General features: G+C 31.0%; 1 protein-coding gene and 2 long non-coding RNA genes across 8 annotated transcripts in view; 2 read left to right on the top strand and 1 right to left on the bottom strand.

Annotated features, from left to right (window-relative positions):
- The window catches only part of LOC7459551 (MDIS1-interacting receptor like kinase 2), a 37,859-nt gene that overhangs the window by 12,449 nt on the left and 3,631 nt on the right, over window positions 1-21,779 (top strand). Inside the window, exons 2-3 of one of the 6 annotated variants that reach the window (XM_024595716.2) lie at window positions 8,359-9,144; window positions 9,266-9,717. The exons of 2 other annotated variants lie outside the window; for them this stretch is intronic. In XM_024595716.2, coding sequence (XP_024451484.2) covers window positions 8,359-9,144; window positions 9,266-9,639 — 1,160 coding nt within the window. In that variant the 3' untranslated portion in view covers window positions 9,640-9,717. The remainder of the gene's footprint in view (window positions 1-8,358; window positions 9,145-9,265; window positions 9,718-21,779) is intronic. 3 more of the 6 variants (XM_052450297.1, XM_052450296.1, XM_052450294.1) reach the window with 3 other exon arrangements.
- LOC127904964 (uncharacterized) overlaps window positions 1-21,779 on the bottom strand; it is a 34,243-nt gene that overhangs the window by 12,184 nt on the left and 280 nt on the right. Inside the window, exon 2 of the long non-coding RNA XR_008058451.1 lies at window positions 6,234-6,392. This is a non-coding gene — a long non-coding RNA (uncharacterized LOC127904964). The remainder of the gene's footprint in view (window positions 1-6,233; window positions 6,393-21,779) is intronic.
- On the top strand, window positions 13,102-13,987 carry LOC127904965 (uncharacterized). Its single transcript, XR_008058452.1, has 2 exons — window positions 13,102-13,224; window positions 13,821-13,987. It is a non-coding gene; the product is annotated as an uncharacterized LOC127904965 (long non-coding RNA).

Here is a 21,779-nt window from a genome sequence, read left to right as displayed (position 1 = left end):
TGCGAGGCTACTAGGCCTGGGCATTGGGCAGGCCACCCTCCCCAAGCCACAACCACCTGGCTCTGTGGCTAGCCGAGGCCATGGCATGTAGACACCTGGCGCAGGGTTTGCCTAGCCTTGGGCACTCCAGGAAAACCCGTGAGCCTGGCTGCAGCCTTGCGACCCTAGGGTCTACAAACCCGCGAGGCTGGGTCTGTAAGCTCGAGCGCATAACCTGCAGACCCGCGTGTTGGGTTCAGACATGACCACCGAGGTCTGTTCTGACTGCCCTTGGGTTTAGAGGCCTGCGCTGCTGGATCGGCAGACCTTGTAGAGAAGAAAAATTAAAAAAAAAAACATAATAACAATTATCATTATTATTATTGCTAATGATTTTTTTCTAAAAACATTCTTTATGTAGAAACTTTGGCCATGCAAGTTTAATATTATTATTAATATGGTAAATAGTATTATTTATATTCTAAATAGTATTATCTTTATTGTAATTAAAAGTATTGATATTAAGAATAGAAAAAATTGAAAAAAAAATATAGTAACAATTATCATCATCATTATTATTGTTAATAATTTTTTTTAGAAAAAAAATTATTATTGTATAAAATTTAAGTTTAATATTATTATTAATATGATAAATATTATTATTTGTATTCTAAATATTGTGATCTTTATTGTAATTAAAATTATTAATTAATTAGCTCAGGTTGTCAACACCTGACGCTAAGGCTGACAAACTAGAGCGTTAGGGCCATCACGCGCGTTTGGCCACGACCCTAGGTAACAAACACCTAGTGCGGGGTCTGCCGAGCCTTGGGCACTGGGGGCAGATCCGCGTGCCTGGCTACAGCCCGGGAGGGGGGGCATTCCTCTACTGTGTTTTTTGGCAAAAATTACGGCTAAGGGTATTGTCTTTTTTGTGAAAAACTATTGGGGCTAGCTTGGTAGCGAGACCCAACGTTGTTGGGTCTGGCAGCCAAGTCAGGTCCAAAACACTTTCAAAAGGAGCCACCAACGTTGAGTCATGTTGCTTAGCAAGACCCAATAGTTTTAGGTCTGGCTCAAAACTCTTCAAAAAGGGGTTTGGTCTGTCTGCCTAGCCAGACTCACCGATCTTAGGTTTGGCTTACAGTGAGACCCAATATTCTAGGATCTTGCAGTGTAGCCATACCCAAGGATATTAATATTTGTATTATAAATATTTTAAATTTTATTATTATTAATATTAAAAATATTAATATTTGTATGCTAGATTATTCAGCAAAGTTTATTCAAATTGTTTTTTTAGTATTTTTTTAATTCAAATATATATATATATATATATATATATATATATATATATATATATATATATATATAAACATGCATGTATTATTAATGTTTTTTTAGTATTGTTTTTTAATTCTTGCTAACGTTAACTTGATATGATCTGATCGACTTGACCAGTTAAAAAAACAACATGAATAGCCATAAAGAATATAGTTCGACTCGTAAAAATTCAAGACAATATCTTTTTTAAAACAAAATATTGAAACAATAATATATTGGATAGATCGGGGACAACTAGGGTTAACCTATCAAATCTACAATTCAGGTCATAAGACTATGATATTCCATATAAAGAAAATCGAAGTAAATTACAAAACTCAATTCTCAATCAACCTAGTGTTGAAGAATGAAATTGAAAAAAATCAATTAAAAAATCAACCTGAATTAACATGTTAAGCATGTGATTCAGGTCATGAGATTGATATATTTTTATAGAAAATAAACATAAAAATAACTTGAGTTTAGTCCAGGTTGATCTACTAAGCTTGCGATCAAGATCATAAAAATTTGATAATTCTATAAAAAACAAATTATAACAAATAAAACTCAATTTTTTATACATTTATTATTAAATAATAAAATAAATAATATTTTATGAGTGATGCTATTAAAATCACCATCCTTTTAATTCATTGTTAATAATAATAATAATAATAATAATAATAATAATATATTCGCCCGGAGAAAGAGAGAGAGAGAGAGTGTTGTACATAATAAATACTATAAAATTTATATAACCCTTAATACATGAGTTTTTTCTTTAAAAACAAAAACTAACTCTGGGTTAGCGACTATACCTGGATTATGCATAGTTAAGTTTATAAATCTTTCAATTTAATTTTTTATATTTGCAAGGAAATATAAGAGAAAATATTTTTTTTATTTGAGATTAATGAATATCTTCAAACTAATTTATGTGCAAAAAAAAAAAACTACATTAATTGTTACTAAAAAAATACTTAATAAATAATTTTCATATTAGTCTGATAAGTTTAGAGGAATAGATTCTTCCAAGTGTTGATATTAAAGTTTAAATCCTAAAAATAAAAAGATAAAATATATTTTTAGAGTTAATTATTGACTCTAATCACTATAGGACAACTAAAAAGCAATTAACTAGGAGTTGGAACTTCAAATTTTAAATTTTATGGAAATTGTGTAATTATAAATTTTGCTATTTTTTTACTGTGATGATAGCAAAATTATAATTTTTGAGTTTTTTTTAAATAATAATTTTTTTATACTTGATATTTTTATTATTTTACACCTCGTCAATTCATCACTATTTTTTTATATTTATTCTTTTGTAATATTCTTTATTTCTTTTTCTTTACACTTTTTTTTTTGTAAAAACAAATAACATAAAAATGGCACAATTGAAATTTTAGACTAAGGCATATATTTTTTATTCTTCTGTAATTTTAGACTGGCGGGGAAATATATCAAATAACTATTAACTATAACTAAAAGGGATAAGTATTTTACTGTAGCAAGAATTACTATGGATTGTGAGTGCTTGTACAATGGATTGCACTATTCTGCACTGTAGTAGGGGTTACTATGAACTGTGAGTGCTTTCACTGTGGACTACACTGTTTGGTAGGGGCATGATGAGGTTGCAGGGTAGAGGCGCCTAGCTGGAGGCACACCCCCTGAGGCTGCGGACACCTGGTACGAGGCTGTCAGGCCTGGGCGTTGGGCAGGCCACACGCCCCAAGCCACAACCACCTGGCGTTGTGACTGGCCGAGGCCATGGCATGCAGACACCTGGCGCAGGGTTTGCCTAGCCTTGGGCGCTTCGAGAAAACCAACGCGTCTGGCTGCAACCCAAGGGCGAGTAGGTCTCCAGCCCTGCACAAACCCGCGAGGCAGGGTCTGCAACCTCGAGCGCCTAGCCTGCAGACCCACATGTTAGGTTCAAACACGGTTGCCGAGGTCTGTTCTAACTGCCCTTGGGTTTAGAGGCCTACGCTGCTGGATCGGCAGACCTTGTAGAGAAAGGAAAAAAAAAACATAATAACAATTATCATTATTATTATTATTGTTAATGATTTTTTTTAAAAAAAAAATTCTTTATGTAGAAACTTTGGCCGTGCAAGTTTAATATTATTATTAATATGGTAAATATTATTATTTGTATTCTAAATATTATTATCTTTATTGTAATTAAAAGTATTGATATTAAGAATAGAAGAAAATTGAAAAAATATATACTAACAATTATCATTATTATTATTGTTGTTAATAATATTTTCTAAAAAAATTATTGCTGTATAAACTTTGGTCACACAAGTTTAATATTATTATTAATATGATAAATATTATTATTTGTATTCTAAATATTGTGATCTTTATTGTAATTAAAAATATTAATTAATTATAATTAATTAGCTCAAGTTGTCGACACCTGGCGCAAGAGCTGACAAGCCAGAGCGTTGGGGCCACCACGCGCGCCTGGCCACGACCCCAGGCAACAAATACCTGGCGCGGGGTCTGCCAAGCCTTGGGGCACTGGGGGCAGATCCGCGTGCCTAGCTTCAGCCCGGGAGGGGGGCATTCCTTTGCTGTATTTTTTTGGCAAAAATTACAGCTAAGGGTATTGCTTCCTTTGCGAAAAACTATTAGGGCTAGCTTGGCAGCTGGACCTAACTTTGTTGGGTCTGGCAGCCAAGTCAGGTCCAAAACACTTTCAAAAGGAGTCACCAACGTTGGGTCATGTTGCTCAACATGACCCAGTAGTTTTAGGTCTGGCTCAAAACACTTCAAAAAGAGGTTGGGTCTACCTGCCTAGCCAGACTCATTGATCTTAGGTCTGGCTTACAGTGAGACCCAATATCCTGATGTCTCACAGCGCAGCCATACCCAAGGATATTAATATTTGTATTATAAATATTTAATTTTTTTATTTTTTTTATTATAATTAAAAGTATTAAAATTAAAAATATTATTTTTTTATTATAATGAAAAGTATTAATATTAAAAATAGTAATATTTGTGTTTTAAATATTATTATTTTTATTATAATTCTAAATATTCATATAAAAAATATTATTATTTGTGCTAGAAATATTCTTGGGTTTCTAAATATTATTATTTTTATTATAATTCAAAGTATTAATATAAAAAATATTATTATTTGTGTTATAAATATTCTTGGATTTCTTAATTATTTGTGTTATAAATTTTTAGTTTTGATAAAACCCTAAAGTCTTGACATGCTTTCTAAAGCTTATTAGTTTCAGTCAATTGATTCACCAAAGTTTCTCCAAGTTCATTTAATTTTGATTTTGATTTTTTTTTTGGAAGTTCAAAAGTTGACTGACTTTGTTGGGCAGTTTGACTGGCTTAATTACGTAATGTAAACACGAACTCCCTTTCAGCAGGCCGAGAAAGATCGAAGAAAGCACTGTAAAGAAAAAAAGCATAAGAATTTGTTTCATTGTTTGACTGGCTTAATTTTAAATATTTTTTAATATAAAAAATAAAAAAATATATTATTTTAATATATTTTAAAATAAAAAATAATTTTAAAAATAATCTCCGGTTTTAAAATTAAAAATATTATTTTGATAAATTTTTATTTAAATCACAATTTGAAAACCCGGAAAAAAGCATCAGGCCCCTCAGTAGAGGTGGGAAATCATGAATTTTTGTTGCCTGGAGATAGACAAGAGAGAGAGTCCGTAATAATATATGAACACTCCAAAGAAATCATGACTTCACACTCTCTTGGTTCTCTGAATTTAACCTTAGTTAGATCCACCCTGAAATGGACAAATGAGATCAAGCTGGAGCCAATCCTTTTTTTTGTACCGGGTACTCCTTTTCGCAATTGCATTTCAGAATTATTTTTTTAATTTAAATTAATATTTTTTTATTTTCAGATTATTTTCATACATACTATGTTAAAACTAAATTTTAAAAAATAAAAAAAATATTATTTTAATATATTTTAAAATAAAAAATACTTTAAAAAATTACTATTATTATAATGCGTCCTGAGTGGAAAGACAAAAATAATCCCAGGTTATTATATAGATGAAGGTCCAGAATCTTATAATGTAAGGGCTTAGTGCAGCTGCTCCAGAGATGGGTCCATGAAAAAATTAATATTTTTTTAATTAATGTCCGACCCAGTAATTTTTTTATTTAAATTCTCGGAATGGGTCCATGAAAAAAATACTGTTTTTTAACTAAAACTTGAGTTAACCTGAATGAGTTTTTGAAGAGAATATTTAATAGCTTGGTAGCTTCTGTTTTTTTATATTTTTAAACATTAAATTAATGTTTTTATGATTTTTTATGCTTTTTTAAAAAATTATTTTAATATATTTATTAAAATAAAAATCACTTTTAAGATTACTGTTGCAGAGCAATAACAAGCGCGCATTTAGACTTTTGTGCTCTTATAACCAATGCCATGGCCAACGTATCCAAACAAATAGTTGCAGCTTGAAAGCAATTCCTCACTCTAATTGCTATATAAGATCACTGCCCAGATCATGTCCAGCATGCATAACCCAAGCATGGCAGCTTCTCAAAACCTTTATGTTGCTCTCTTCCATCTTCTCCTTCTTTCCTTGTTTCCCTTGAAGGCCAAATCATCTGCAAGAACACAAGCTGAAGCTCTCCTCCAATGGAAAAGCACCTTGTCCTTTTCACCTCCTACTCTTAGTTCATGGTCACGTTCCAACCTCAACAACCTCTGCAAGTGGACTGCTGTTTCCTGCAGCTCCACCTCTCGAACAGTCTCACAAATAAACCTCCGCAGCCTAAACATAACTGGAACACTCGCCCATTTCAACTTCACCCCTTTTACTGGTCTCACCACGTTTGACATCCAGAATAACAACGTCAATGGAACGATACCATCAGCCATTGGCAGCCTCTCCAACCTCACTCACTTGGACCTCAGTGTCAACTTCTTCGAGGGCAGCATACCTGTGGAGATATCTCAGTTGACAGAGCTTCAGTATCTTAGTCTTTACAACAACAATCTCAACGGTATCATCCCCTTTCAACTTGCAAATCTTCCCAAGGTAAGACACTTGGACCTTGGAGCAAACTACCTCGAAAACCCTGACTGGTCCAACTTTTCCATGCCTTCTTTGGAATATCTTAGTTTTTTTCTCAATGAACTTACTGCAGAATTCCCCCATTTTATAACCAATTGCCGGAACTTGACGTTTCTGGATTTGTCACTCAATAAATTCACAGGCCAAATACCAGAATTGGTCTATACCAATCTGGGAAAGCTTGAGGCCTTGAATCTCTATAACAATTCATTCCAAGGACCATTGTCATCCAACATTTCGAAGCTTTCCAATCTCAAAAACATCAGTCTACAAAATAACCTGTTGAGTGGTCAAATTCCCGAAAGCATTGGTTCGATATCTGGTCTTCAAATTGTTGAGTTGTTCAGCAATTCTTTCCAAGGAAATATCCCATCTTCTATAGGCAAACTTAAGCATCTTGAAAAACTTGATCTCCGGATAAATGCCTTGAACTCAACGATCCCTCCTGAGCTTGGTCTTTGCACTAACCTCACCTACTTGGCCTTGGCTGATAATCAGCTAAGGGGGGAATTGCCTTTGTCTTTGTCCAATCTATCTAAAATAGCACAAATGGGTTTATCTGAAAACTCTCTCTCCGGTGAGATCTCACCTACCCTTATATTCAACTGGACTGAATTGACCTCGTTTCAGGTTCAAAACAATTTGTTTTCTGGGAATATTCCTCCAGAAATTGGGAAGTTGACAATGCTTCAATACCTTTTTCTGTATAATAACACATTCTCTGGTTCCATTCCCCCGGAGATAGGAAACTTGAAGGAGTTATTAAGTCTAGACCTTTCAGCAAACCAGCTTTCAGGCCCCCTTCCTCCAGCATTATGGAATCTCACAAATCTTCAAATCCTGAATCTTTTCTCAAATAACATCAACGGTAAAATTCCACCAGAAGTTGGAAATTTGACGATGCTGCAAACTCTTGATCTCAACACCAACCAGCTCCATGGGGAGTTGCCACAGACCATTTCAAATATTACTTCTTTAACTTCCATCAATCTGTTTGGCAATAACCTCTCTGGTAGCATTCCAAGTGATTTTGGGAAGTACATGCCTTCTCTGGCGAATGCTAGCTTTTCAAACAATAGTTTCTCTGGAGAATTGCCGCCTGAATTGTGTAGAGGTCTGAGTCTTAAACAATTTACTGTCAACAGCAACAGTTTTAATGGGTCGCTGCCAACCTGCTTGAGGAATTGTTCGGAGCTATCACGAGTTCGGCTTGAAAAGAACCGATTCACTGGAAACATCACTGATGCATTTGGTGTCCTTCCAAATCTTGGTTTTGTTGCCCTCAGTGACAATCAATTTATTGGTGAAATCTCACCAGATTGGGGAGAATGTAAAAACCTCACCAATTTACAGATGGACGGAAACAGAATTTCTGGTGAAATCCCTGCTGAGCTTGGGAAGTTGCCCCAGCTGCGAGTTCTAAGTCTGGGCTCCAATGACCTGGCTGGGAGGATTCCTGCTGAACTGGGAAATCTGAGCAGGTTATTCATGCTCAACTTGAGCAACAATCAGTTGACAGGGGAGGTACCTCAGAGTCTAACCAGCTTGGAAAGCCTTGAATCCCTCGACTTATCTGATAACAAGCTGGCTGGAAACATATCAAAAGAGCTTGGGAGTTATGAGAAGCTATCAAGCTTGGACTTGAGCCACAACAACCTTGCTGGTGAAATACCTTTTGAACTGGGCAACTTAAACTCGTTGCGGTACTTGTTGGATCTTAGCAGCAACTCACTCTCAGGAGCCATACCTCAAAATTTTGCAAAGCTATCGCAGTTGGAGATTCTCAATGTCTCACATAACCATCTCTCAGGAAGAATCCCAGATTCGCTGTCTTCCATGCGTAGCCTGTCTTCTTTTGATTTCTCATACAATGAGTTGACAGGTCCTATACCAACTGGAAGCATTTTCAAAAATGCACCCGCAAGATCTTTTGTTCGAAATTCAGGATTGTGCGGTGAAGGAGAAGGACTATCACAATGTCCAACAACAGACAGTAGCAAGACCTCGAAGGTTAACAAAAAGGTTCTTATTGGTGTTATCGTTCCGGTTTGTGGCTTATTAGTAATAGCAACTATCTTTGCTGTTCTGCTATGTTTCCGAAAAACCAAACTGCTTGATGAAGAGACCAAAATAGTCAACAATGGTGAGAGTTTCAAGTCAGTGATATGGGAAAGAGAAAGCAAATTCACATTTGGGGATATTGTCAAGGCCACTGATGACTTCAACGAGAAGTACTGCATTGGAAGAGGAGGATTTGGTAGTGTTTACAAAGCAGTATTGTCTACAGGTCAAGTAGTTGCAGTCAAGAAACTCAACATGTCAGACTCCAGTGACATCCCAGCAACCAATCGCCAGAGTTTCGAGAATGAGATTAAAATGCTGACAGAAGTTAGGCACCGGAACATCATAAAGCTTTATGGGTTTTGCTCCAGGAGGGGCTGCTTGTACCTGGTTTACGAGCATGTTGAAAGAGGAAGTCTGGGAAAAGTGTTGTATGGGAAAGAGGGGGAAGTGGAGCTTGGTTGGGGCAGGAGAGTGAATACAGTGCGAGGAGTAGCTCATGCAATTGCCTACTTGCACCGTGACTGTTCTCCGCCCATTGTGCACCGTGACATATCACTGAACAACATTTTGCTCGAGACAGATTTTGAGCCACGTCTTGCGGATTTTGGCACAGCAAGACTCTTGAATACAGGTTCCTCCAACTGGACTGCAGTTGCTGGGTCTTATGGCTACATGGCTCCAGGTAAGCCAGCAATCGCATATTCTTGATTTTTGTTCTTGTCATTCAAGTATATGTTCTAAAATTATAAAAGCTCTCATACTGGATGTTTCAAATGTTCATTTTGATTGCCTGATGTTTTCAGAACTGGCACAAACAATGCGGGTCACAGACAAATGCGATGTGTATAGCTTTGGGGTGGTGGCTTTGGAAGTCATGATGGGAAGGCACCCGGGAGACCTCTTATCCTCATTATCATCAATCAAACCATCATTGTCAAGCGATCCAGAGTTGTTTCTAAAGGATGTGCTAGACCCGCGGCTCGAAGCTCCCACAGGCCAAGCAGCAGAGGAAGTTGTTTTCGTAGTTACAGTGGCCTTAGCATGCACACAAACCAAGCCAGAGGCACGGCCCACCATGCATTTTGTGGCACGAGAATTATCAGCAAGAACTCAAGCTTACCTGGCTGAGCCACTGGACTCGATAACTATCAGCAAGTTGAGAAGTTTTCAAAAATAGAACAAGATGGACCTCGTAGGATAGGCTACTTTTGGTTTGACAGAATTCCATGGCTTTCACAAATTACAATTCAAGGAGGTGGGCTTTACTTCCTTGTGGCAGTCTTAGTATAAAGATTATAGTACCGAGTTTTATATTTTCTTTGATAATCCTTCTGTGTAATTAGTTACTAGAGTACGGATGCATGTTCCGTATCATGTATTGCTTTTGGTTAGGGTATAGAGAAAAATATATAAAAAAGATAAAAATATAGTTAGTTGGTGATGTAAAAACAAAAACATCAAATAATATGTCTTAGATATAGTTTTACAATGAATTTATATATTTTCAAAGCAAAAGTTACTAAAGACACTAACCAAAGGTATTAAAATGGAATTGTGATATTTTGAAAAAATTAATAGGAAAAGGCAACAAATGTCGCAACCCGAATCCCGGGTTTATAACCTGCAACGCAGAAACGATGTCGAAAGAACATCCCACCTAAATTAAGTCTCAAAACAAGCATATCAAAAGAACAAGTTATTTAAAAATACAAAGCATTTCATAATCTTTAGAAATACTATAATATTCAAAACTAATGAAATCAAATGATAATTGAAAACTTCTCATCAGAAATTAAAATGAAAATAATAATCCATAATACGCATTACACTGTTAAAATCCAAACTTAATTAAAACATGGTAATAGTGGAGCGTCTAAGATATCGAATCAAAATTAAAAGTAAAGCCTCGCAAAACAAGCAAGGCATACCGACTAAAACTGAAGAAGCAGGAACACTCAACAATGTCCACCTGCTATCAAAAACTAAGAACTTGAAATAATATTAAGAATGAAGGGTGAGTTCAACCAACTCAGTAAGGGAATAATATTTAATATACATTTTAAATATTAATAGTTTGCAAGTCTATTTATCTTGATATACATATACATATACATACTAAGCATATTATCATAAAGTAGTGGAATACATATCAGAGACCAGATGACCCCTGAAGGTGACCACTATGGGAGGATCAGTCGCCACAGACTAATGCCTCTCTCACCAGCTAGGTATATAGAATAGTATGTGCAAATAGGTCAACTACTCTCTGTTAGCATAGAGTTACTGTCAAGTCTTATATCAATGCATAATAGATATTCGCAGAATCATCAAAGAAATGTATATCATATCAAATAGAATTTATTTCAACAGAAAGCGAGTGCAAATTCAAGAATAAATGAGTACTCGAAAAATACAGCAACATGTATAAATATTCAAGAGATTAACTAGTTGTAATCATCATATAATCAACATACATATTTATTTATATTATATGTATATTAAATATTATTCCACTCGTCCGAAAAATATAAAACTAAAAGGAATATCAGATGAAAATCCTATTAAGGATCGTTAGGAGAACCTACAACAAATGTATGAATTATACTAAAAAAACCCAAAACAATACAATTTAAAGATTCCAATGCATAAAAGAAAATCAGGTTTAGTCTCCTATGTTTAAGGACTACAACGACAAATTTCCAAAACAGGGACCAAAATATAATTTTACCAAAATTAAAGGACCAAACTGTAAATACATAACCATATTGAAATTTCACCCATAAACCATCCTCAATTCTATCTAGAACGCGCCAGGGATCAAACTACAATTTTCAGGGACTAAAATGTAAATTCTTAAAATTGAAGGACCAAACTAAAAATATTCCAAATCAATTATCAAACTGAGATTCATCATCCTTAACCTCATAATAACACTGTTTAGAATCTCAAAATACATTTAGGGGTCACATTATAATTTTTTCAAAGTTTAGGGACTAAACTGTAATTTTTCATAAATCAAGGACCAAAATGAAATTTCATCATTTTCAACCTCAAGTCTATTTTGTCCAGATTTTCCAGCAAGGTTGAAATGAATTTCTTAACCCATAAAAATCAATTTAAAAACCAACTCACAAATCCTTATTTCTAACAACATGCTCAAAATCAATCACTTAACATTAAACCCCTAATAATCATAAATCAATCTTAACAATATAAACTTCAAATTCTTATAAACCAAAATCTCTTCTTTAATCCTTCCATAAACAAATCAACATGAGAGAGAACCACTTACTTGCTACTTCTACCTTCCTCGAACCCAAAACTCAAGATCAAAACTAAAATTCTTGATTTGATGAGGTGACGGTCACGACGACTACCAAAAATTAGAAAGAGAAAAGTAATTCTCTTACAACTTTTCTTTATATACCTAGGTTAATTTAGGTTGGGTATGGGTTGACTTGGGCTTGGATTTAGGCCAAAAGTTTTGGTTTTACAACAAAACCTGTAATGTTTTGAATATTAATGAGTTGGGAAAATACAATAAAGCCCTTGAAGGCTTAAAAGTTGGAATAAATGAATGAGGGGTATAGTAGTAATTGAATAAAGAGATGATAAATATAAATAGAAGGAAGAAAAAAAAAGAAAGAAGAGATCTGAATATTTTGAGAGAGAAACGGCAGGAGAGAAGGGAGAAAGAAGAGGAAGAAGAGAAAAGAGGGAAATAAGAAAGGAAATAGAAAGGAGTTGGAGGAAGTAAGTAAAATGGTAAGATTATGTATAAATATGTGTTAATTAAGCTTTAATTTTGATTTTGATAAATGTTAGGGTTATGAAATTTGTGTTTTGGGTTTGATTAATGATTTAATTTGAATGTTATAGAGTTAATTGTTGTGGGTATTTGATTATTTGGATGATTTTGAGAGATTGAATTGAAAGATGATGATTTTGAGTTATGATTTTGTTTGAATGGTGAAATTGTGTTAGGAATTTGGAGAGAACAGTAGGTTTCTGTTAAAAATTCTGGGTTGGAGGTTGAAGATGACAAAATTTCGGTTTGGTCCCTTAATTTTGGAAAATTACAGTTTAGTCCCCAAACTTTGGAAAATTTACAGATTGGTCCCTGGATCCTATTCCGAGAATCTGAACAGAATAACATATGAATTATGGACAGAATTACTGTATAGATAAGAGAATTTAACACTTTCAATTTGGTCCTCCAATTTGACAAAAATTACAATTTGACCCTAAAAATTTGATAAAATTCTAGAATGGTCCTTGGAGTATAATGAGATGATCTGGACAGAAATGAGGACTAATTATGGTCAGAAATTCAGTATAGTAATGGATTTATGACAATTTCAGTTTGGTCCTTCAATTTGATAAAAGTTGCAAATTGACCCTTAAAAATATGATAAATTACAGATTAGTCCCTAGCTGTAATATTAGCCTTTGCAGATTGGTTTGATGAATAATTGAGGGTTATTTAGTGAATTATTATCAATTTTATTATTTGTTTTATTATGGATTAGATTTCGGGAAAACCGTTAGATTTTGGGTTTTTAGAAAAATAACTAGTTTAGTCTAAAAATATATAGGGTTATGGAATATACCTTTAGATAAGTGTGTTAAATAGGTTATATGTTCTTTTGAGTCATTCTTGAATATGTCTCCTTTATATTCAGATAATCCTGATATTCTACCGGCGGGACGTCAGTAGGATTTCCTTCGATATCAGCTTTGAGTTTTGTTGCTTTCGAGTCAGGTGAGTGGATAATTTTCCATATGCATGAGAAATATTATAAATATTTGATTTGTTAATATGAATTGGATCATGCTTCTTGATAATATATATGTTGATTATTATCCTTGTTATGATAAGCAAGATCAATTGTTGAATCCGAATTATTGATATGAACCAGTATATATATTTTGAATTGACTTCTGAATTGATAGATCCTCATTTGATTGATGTCATGAATTGAGCCTTGAGATATGAATATGTCTGTTTGATTATGATTATGAACCTATGGTATGTCAGTTAGAATACCCATGCTAACAGGGTAGTGTTAGTCTTTGTGCACATCGTATCTGAACCCTAGTTGGTCGGGGGAGTCACCAACCTGTGTGGACTGATCATCCCACAGTACGGAGCCTCATGCTCATTGCATTTTGATTTTCTGACGAGTTTTACCATATGATATTTTTGTTATGGCCTATTTGAGAAACCTTTCTATAAGAATCTAGAGCCATACTTGTATATATATATTTCTCATTGCTGTATTACCTCGTGTGTGTATATTGAACGTTATCTACTCACTGAGTTGTTGAACTCATCATCTCATTATTTATCCTTTTCAGGCTTATAGCTTGATAGCAGGTCACTTTTGTTGGACCTTCAGAACCTGCTCTTTGGTTGTATTTTGTACCTTTCTTTTATGTCTAGTTAATGCTCCAAAACTCTGAACTTATATAAACTCTTGTATTAAGACAATTCAATTATATTATGAAGTTGATTTTGTTATTAATGTTGCGTTGAACTCTAATTGAGTTAGGATAAATTTGTGTGTAAGTTTTGGGTTCGCATAGGTATGGAACCTTGGAGGGGAACCTTGCCTATGTGCCGGTCATGGATCCGGGATTCGGGTCGTGACAAAACCCTTGGAAGCTTAGACAATAAGTATAAATGGATAATCACAAACTTGTTATGATACCCATTAATTGATTTTTGAGTTTTTCAAAGTATGGTAAAGATGCAATTTTTATTTTAAAAAAAAACACATGCATGAAAATATTTTAGAACTTGGTCGTACGCACACAAATAAAAATGTATTTTTATATTTTTTTTAAATAAGAAATATTTTTATTTTTTTGTATTTTTCTAAAATTTTGAAGAAAAACAAGTATATTTAATACTGAGTTAGTATCTTACAGTGTAAATTTAAATGTCAAATATTAAATAAAAAGGTTGGGAAACACACGAGAGACCCACTAATAAATTTAAAATAGTCTTTGATTTTTTTTCAGAATTTTAGAAATCATTTGAGGTATGTTTAGAAAAAGCACAAAAAATAATAAAATAAACATTGCTGAGAAATTAGTATGACCTGTTTTCCAAACACGCCCTTAACTATAAGTCAGAAGCTTAAACAATATCTTAAGATCATATTAAGCAAAAATGTCTTAAGGACAAAATATTGCTTTTTTTTTCTTTGATAAAAATTAAACATGTCAAACATGACCTTAAGCTAATGTAATCAGCCCAGCCACATGACCTGAATTTCCTAACCCAAAGTCCAAGCCCAGAAATATAGTTTGGAAACATAAACAAAAAATTAAAAATCAAATAAGATTTTTTTGGCTTGAATCTCATCGAGAAAAGTGAGAATAGCATGAAAAACTAAAAAACTAACGTGGATTTTAATTTTAACCATATTACATCAAATTAAAGGCATGAGAACATATAAAAAAACATTATTCAAACAAGGATTTAAGGGTAGATCATCATAATGAATATACAATCATTATGATTAATTGATTTTATAAAAACAAATTTAAAAAATGAACTGGTTTTAATTTATTAAAATCCTAGATTAATAATAAAAAAACCATTCACATATATAAGAACCAATTAATAATAAAATAAATGTAAATCAAGTACCTAAGTTAATCTTCAGCGAATGAACACTAAACCCAGAAAAGATGAAAGCCTGGAAACTCAGCAGTAAGCCTAAACCTAGAATACATAGGTTTACAAGATTTAAAACATGAATAAATGGGCCCTCTGAAGAGGGGGAAGTCATGAATACGTGGGTTGACATGATTTCATAAGAGCCAGACTGAATAACTTCTTTAGTGTATACTAGATTGATTATTCACGGGGTTTATTCAAATTGTTTTTGAATATATATTAAAAAACATCCATGTATTATTAATGTTTTTCTAGTAATTGACGTAATCTAATCAATTTGATGAGTAAAAAAACAACATAAACAGCCATAAAAAAAATATAATTCGACTCTCAAAAATTCAAGACAATATTTTTTTAAAATAAAATATTAAAATAAAAATATATTGGATAGATTGGGGAAAATCTGGGTTAACCTATTAGATTCACAACCAGATCATGAGATTATGATACTCCATATAAAGAAGATTAAAGTAAATTATAAAGTTCAATTCTCAATCAACCTAGTGTTAAAGAATGAAATTGAGAAAAATCAATTAAAAAATCGATCTGGTTTAACTTAAGTCATGAGATTGAAATATATTTATAGAAAATAAACATAAAAAATGACTTGAGTTAGTTTGGGTTGATCTGTCAAACTCGTGATCAAGGTTATGAAACTGTGATAATTCTATAGAAAATAAATTAAAATAAATTATTAAATTTAATTTTTAACTCTTTTAATTTATTGTTGATAATAATAATAATAATAATAATAATAATATATTTGCCTGGAGAAAAATAAAAGGAGAGAGAGAGAGAGAGTTGTACATAATAAATACTACAGAATTGATGAAGACTCCAAGGATACCAAGAGTTCACAGTCTCCTTGTTCTCTGAATTTACCTTGGATTCCTCATAAAAAAAGGATTGATGAGATTCAATATGCTTTTTTTTTAAGCCCTTGACACATGGTTTAAAAAAAATCATTTACTGGTTAACCCTGACTATTCCTGGATTATACATAGTTAAGCTTTCAATTTTAATTTTTCATATCTGTAAGGAAATATAAGATAAAATATATTTTTTTTATTTGAGGTTAATGAATATCCTCAAACTAATTTATATGCAAAAAAAAAAAACTAGATTCTCTTTTAAAAAAATATTTAATAAATAATTTTCATATTAGTCTGATAAGTTTAGAGGAATGGGTTCTTCCAAGTGTTGATATTAAAGTTTAAATCCTAAAAATAAAAAAAAATACACTTTCTTAGTTACCAAACTGATTTTTTACTGTTAATGTAGGACTTGTTTATTTTATCTTGGCATACACAAGTAAATTATCAAATCTTTTAAGGTTATTAATTACTAGATATATAAAAATAATATTTTTATTATTATATTTTTAAGCTAGCAAAAAAGCAATTAATTAGGAGTTGAAAATTCAAATTCTAGGTTATTATTATAGGAAATGATGTTTTCACGTAGAAAATGCATAATTGTAAATTTTATGATAGATATCAGTAGCAAAATTGTAATTTTTGATGTTTTTATTTAAAAAAAAAAACAATTTTATTTTTTTATTCTTTTTCTCTTTTTATACTTGATATTTTTATTATTTTACACTTCATCTATTTATCACTATTTTTTATATTTATTCTTTTGTAATATTGTTTTTAGTTTTTCCTTCTTTTTTTCTTTACACTTTTTTTTGTAAAAACAAACTGTTGTAGAAATGACACAATTGAAATTTTCTTCAAATTTCTTACTATAGTAGTGATAAATTTGTAATTTTTATTATTATATTTTTTTAAAAAACAAGTTTTTCTTAATATTTATCTCTTTATACTTGAAATTTTTATCATTTTATAATTTACCTATTTATCACAATTTGTTTTTCTTATCTTTATTTTTTTAGTTTTTTTTTTCTTCACACTTTGTTTTGAAAAACAAATTCCTTACATTTGACATATTTATCACTTTACAGTTGGTTATTATAATTAAAATTATTAATATTAAAATTATTTTTATTATTATTCTTATAAATAATATTATTTTTATTATAATTAATATTCAAAATACTATTATTTGTATTATCAATATTATTATTTTGAGTACAATTAATATTACTAACATAATAATTAATAAATCAGAAAAAAATATTATTAATATTGAAAAGAAATAATAGATTTGATTTGAAACGTAAAATTAAGAATTATTTTATTTTTATCTTTATTTATTGTTATCATTAGCAAATTGAAAAAAAAATTATTATTTATTGTTATCATTTCAGGTGGGGTTAAATTTCCTTATTAAAGCATGTTTGGTTTTGGTTTTAAAAAATGCTTTGAAAAAAAATTGATAATTTTTTATTTTTTTTCTTTACTTCAAATTAATATTTTTTTCCTTTAATTCATGTTAAGATGTTTTTATAATATTTTGATGTGATTATATATAAAATAGATTTAAAAAAATTAAAAATATTATCTCAATATATTTTTTAAAAATATTTTAAGATATTTCTAATTTTATTTTTTTTACCTCTTGAAACTTTTTTTCTTTTCTTTTATTGAATTTTTTTTCATAGTGTAAAGAGAAAATAAATTAATGTGACTTTTGTTTTCATATTATACAAAATTGGGTGATGATAATTTTTTTTCATTTCAGATGGGGTTGAATTTCCTTATTAAAGTATGTTTGGTTTTGCGTTTAAAAAATGCTTTGAAAAAAAATTAAAATTTTTTTATTGTTTTATTTATTTCAAATTAATATTTTTGATGTTTTGTATTTTTTTTAACTTTTTTTAAATATATTGAGATTGGGTCTGATATTAAGTTGGGTCCAGCGGAAGCATGACCCATCAGCTTGGGTCCTATCTCTCCAAGGACCCATCAATAATTTTTTTTTCATTTTTTTTTCTTTTCTCTTGGGTCAGGCATTCTCTTCCAGACCCAAAAAACTTGGGGTAGGAAAAAGAGACCACACCTAAGGGAGCTTGGGTGTGGCTAGGGCGCAAACCCAAATCCATTGGGTCTGCAACCCCGCCTGACCCAATATTATTGGTCCTTCGTCGGGACTCAATCTCTTGGGTCCTGCATCAGGATCCAAGGCTAATAGGTCATGTGTCAAGATCTAATTCCCTTGACCTATGTCAGGATTCAAAGCTCTTAGGTTTCTAAATATAATTATTTTTATTATAATTATAATTATTTTTATTATAATTAAAAGTATTAATATCAAAAATATTATTATTTTTGTTATAAATAATATTATTTTTATTATAATTAAAAGTATTAATATTAAAAATAGTATTATTTGTGTTGTTATTATTATTATTATTATTATAATTAATAAATTGGAAGTATAAAATTAATTATTATTATTATTATTATCATTAATAAATTTTAAAAAACAATTATTGCTATCAAAGAAAAACCATAATGTTTTTTGAAAGATTAAAAAAAATAAAAAATTTGACAGACAAGTTAAAATAAAAATAAATATTATTGTTGGGTTTTGTGTTGCAACCAAACTCGATGCTCTTGAGTCCGATGTTACAGCCGAATCTAATGTTTTTAGATATTAAATTTTTATAATATTTTTTTATTAAAATGATAGATGAACCCGCAGCGTAACGTTACCTAACTACTATAGACTAAAACAAAATCTATTACGAGTGTTTTTTTCCTTTTTTAGATAAGGCATGGCTACAGGCCACCCACGGAGAAGAAATTGATAGTGGATGGAATTATTAATTAAGATCATAATTACTTTGGTTTAAGTCAATAGAGTTATTAATTAATATCTTCATATGTTGCTTTGATCAAGCCATTCATTCACAAGTGTTTTAAACGTGCGATGGCTTTTATTTTTAGAAGCATTTCAAAAGTATATTGTACTTAACAAAATATTAATTTGGTGTTTTTTTAGTATTAATTTCATGATTTTAGCTTTGAATCTTTAAATTTTATTTTATATATGATTTCATATTTTATTTAACAAAGCATGGTGTTTTTTTAGTATTAATTTAAGGTTTGGCCCAAAACTTGGTTTTTTTTTATTAAAAAGAAATATAAACTAATTTTATTTTGAATTTCTTCTTCTAAAACCAAAACTTGAGTTAACTTTAAATGAATCTTTTTGGACTATTTGAGAGTGTTGTGGCTTTTATTTTTTAGTATTTTTTAAAAATATATACAATGTGGAAAATCATGAAATCGATGATTTTTTTGGTGTTTTAATATGTTGGTATTAAAAATAAAAATAAATTATTTTAATATATTTTAAAATAAAAAACACTTTTAAAAAGTATGGAGAGGCCTAATGAGTTTTTTAACGAAAAAAATATAATTTTATCCTGTTAGCACCATTGAAAGTCAATATCAAGCCAAAATTAGGTTTGAAAGTTGTTGTTTAATAATTTTATTTATTTATATGGTTATTTTCAGATTCATTTCTTAGTTAGGTTTTAAAATTTGTTTGACTTGATTTGATTTTAAATAGGAAAGTTTATTTAGCTATTACTTAAATAGTTTAGTGTGTTGATTTGGTATTGTGATAGTTGTTGTGGTTTGAAAAAATAGGTGTTTGGTTAAAATTGTGGTTGAAATTGAGGTTGAAGAAAAAGTAGTTTAATGTGTTTGGTTAAGAATGCTTTTGAAATTGAGGTTATAAAATAATTTAAAAAATATATATATTAATATTGATGATTTTTAATTTAAATATTGTGGATTTAACTATTGCTATTATATCATGAAATAAATCATACTTTATATTAAAAAAATTTATTGTTCCATTAAACTATCTACAATTCCATTACGTACAAAATTCATTCGACAAGAACTATAAAATTAGGTAAAATATTATCAGGAATAAAATTGAGATTACAGTACGAGTAAATTTAATTCACCTTAAACTAATTTTTTTAAAAAACAAAAAAAAAATTATTGTTCACGTTCACGTTCACGTGAACAGTGTGAGTGAAATCAATTAACTGCACTGGTTTTTTTTTAATATTCATATAAAAAATATTATTATTTGTGTTAGAAATATTCTTGGGTTTCTAAATATATTATTTTTATTATAATTCAAAGTATTAATATAAAAATATTATTATTTGTGTTATAAATATTCTTAAATTTCTTAATATAGTTATTTGTGCTATAAATTTTTAGTTTTGATAGAACCCTAAGGTCAATTGATTCACCAAGTTTCTCCAAGTTCATTTAATTTTGATTTTGATTTTTTTTGAAAGTTCAAAAGTGGACTGACTTTGTGGGGCAGTTTGACTGGCTTAATTATGAGCTCAAATTAGAGTCAATCTTCTTAGCTTTATACTATAGAGTGGGTCCATTAGTGGGAAGACCAAGATAATCCTTCACTTTTTTGAAAACCCTAAACAATATTTAAAAAAAAAAAAAAAGTTCAGTATATTTTTAGTATTATAGTGCAGAGAATTTAGTAAAATTATTTTTTATTTAAAAATATATTAAAATATTTTTTATTATTATTTTTTATATCAACTTATTAAAATCTTTAAAAATTATTAAAATAATATTATAATAAAAAATAAAAAATATCACAATTCTAAACACTCACTCGGTTCAGGTTAGTCCAATAACAGATAAATATAGACAAAGTTTTATAACTGAGTTTTATACATCTATACCTAGATTATACATAGTTTAATTATGAATCTTTAGGTTTTGATGTTAAATATCTACAAGAAAGGTAAGGAAAAATATAATATTTTTTTATATTCAAGGTTAATGAATATCCTCCAAAATCAAAACTAAATTATTTTTTCTTTAAATATTTTAATCTACCATCTTCATATGATTCTAATTAATTTAGAGGAATAGATTCTTCCAAGTGTTGATATTAAAGTTGAAATTCAAAAAAAATAGTTCATAAATTAATTTAAAGTGACCATCATTATCAAAGAGAGGTCTTGGTCATCATGTGATGGAATTAACGAATGCGTATAAAAAATCAACGAGACTTAACTATATTCACACACACACCCCTACCACCATATAATATAGTTGCAGCTTGAAAGCAATTCCTCACTCTAATTGCTATATAAGATCACTGCCCAGATCATGTCCAGCTTGCATAACCCAAGCATGGCAGCTTCTCAAAAGCTTTATGTTGCTCTCTTCCATGTTCTCCTTCTTTCCTTGTTTCCTTTGAAAGCCAAATCATCTGCAAGAACACAAGCTGAAGCTCTCCTCCAATGGAAAAGCACCTTGTCTTTCTCACCTCCTCCTCTTAGTTCATGGTCTCGTTCCAACCTCAACAACCTCTGCAAGTGGACTGCTGTTTCCTGCAGCTCCACCTCTCGATCAGTCTCTCAAATAAACCTCCGCAGCCTAAACATAACTGGAACACTCGCCCATTTCAACTTCACCCCATTTACTGATCTCACCAGGTTTGACATCCAGAGTAACAATGTCAATGGAACGATACCATCAGCCATTGGCAGCCTCTCCAAGCTCACTCACTTGGACCTCAGTGCCAACCTCTTCGAGGGCAGCATACCTGTGGAGATATCTCAGTTGACAGAGCTTCAGTATCTTAGTCTTTACAACAACAATCTCAACGGTATCATCCCCTTTCAACTTGCCAATCTTCCCAAGGTAAGACACTTGGAC

This window comes from Populus trichocarpa, chromosome 2 (assembly GCF_000002775.5).
Source record: "Populus trichocarpa isolate Nisqually-1 chromosome 2, P.trichocarpa_v4.1, whole genome shotgun sequence".
Classification (NCBI taxonomy): Eukaryota; Viridiplantae; Streptophyta; class Magnoliopsida; order Malpighiales; family Salicaceae; genus Populus; species Populus trichocarpa.
Note: the sequence above shows the minus strand (reverse complement) of the source record. Positions and strands in the feature narration are given on the sequence as shown.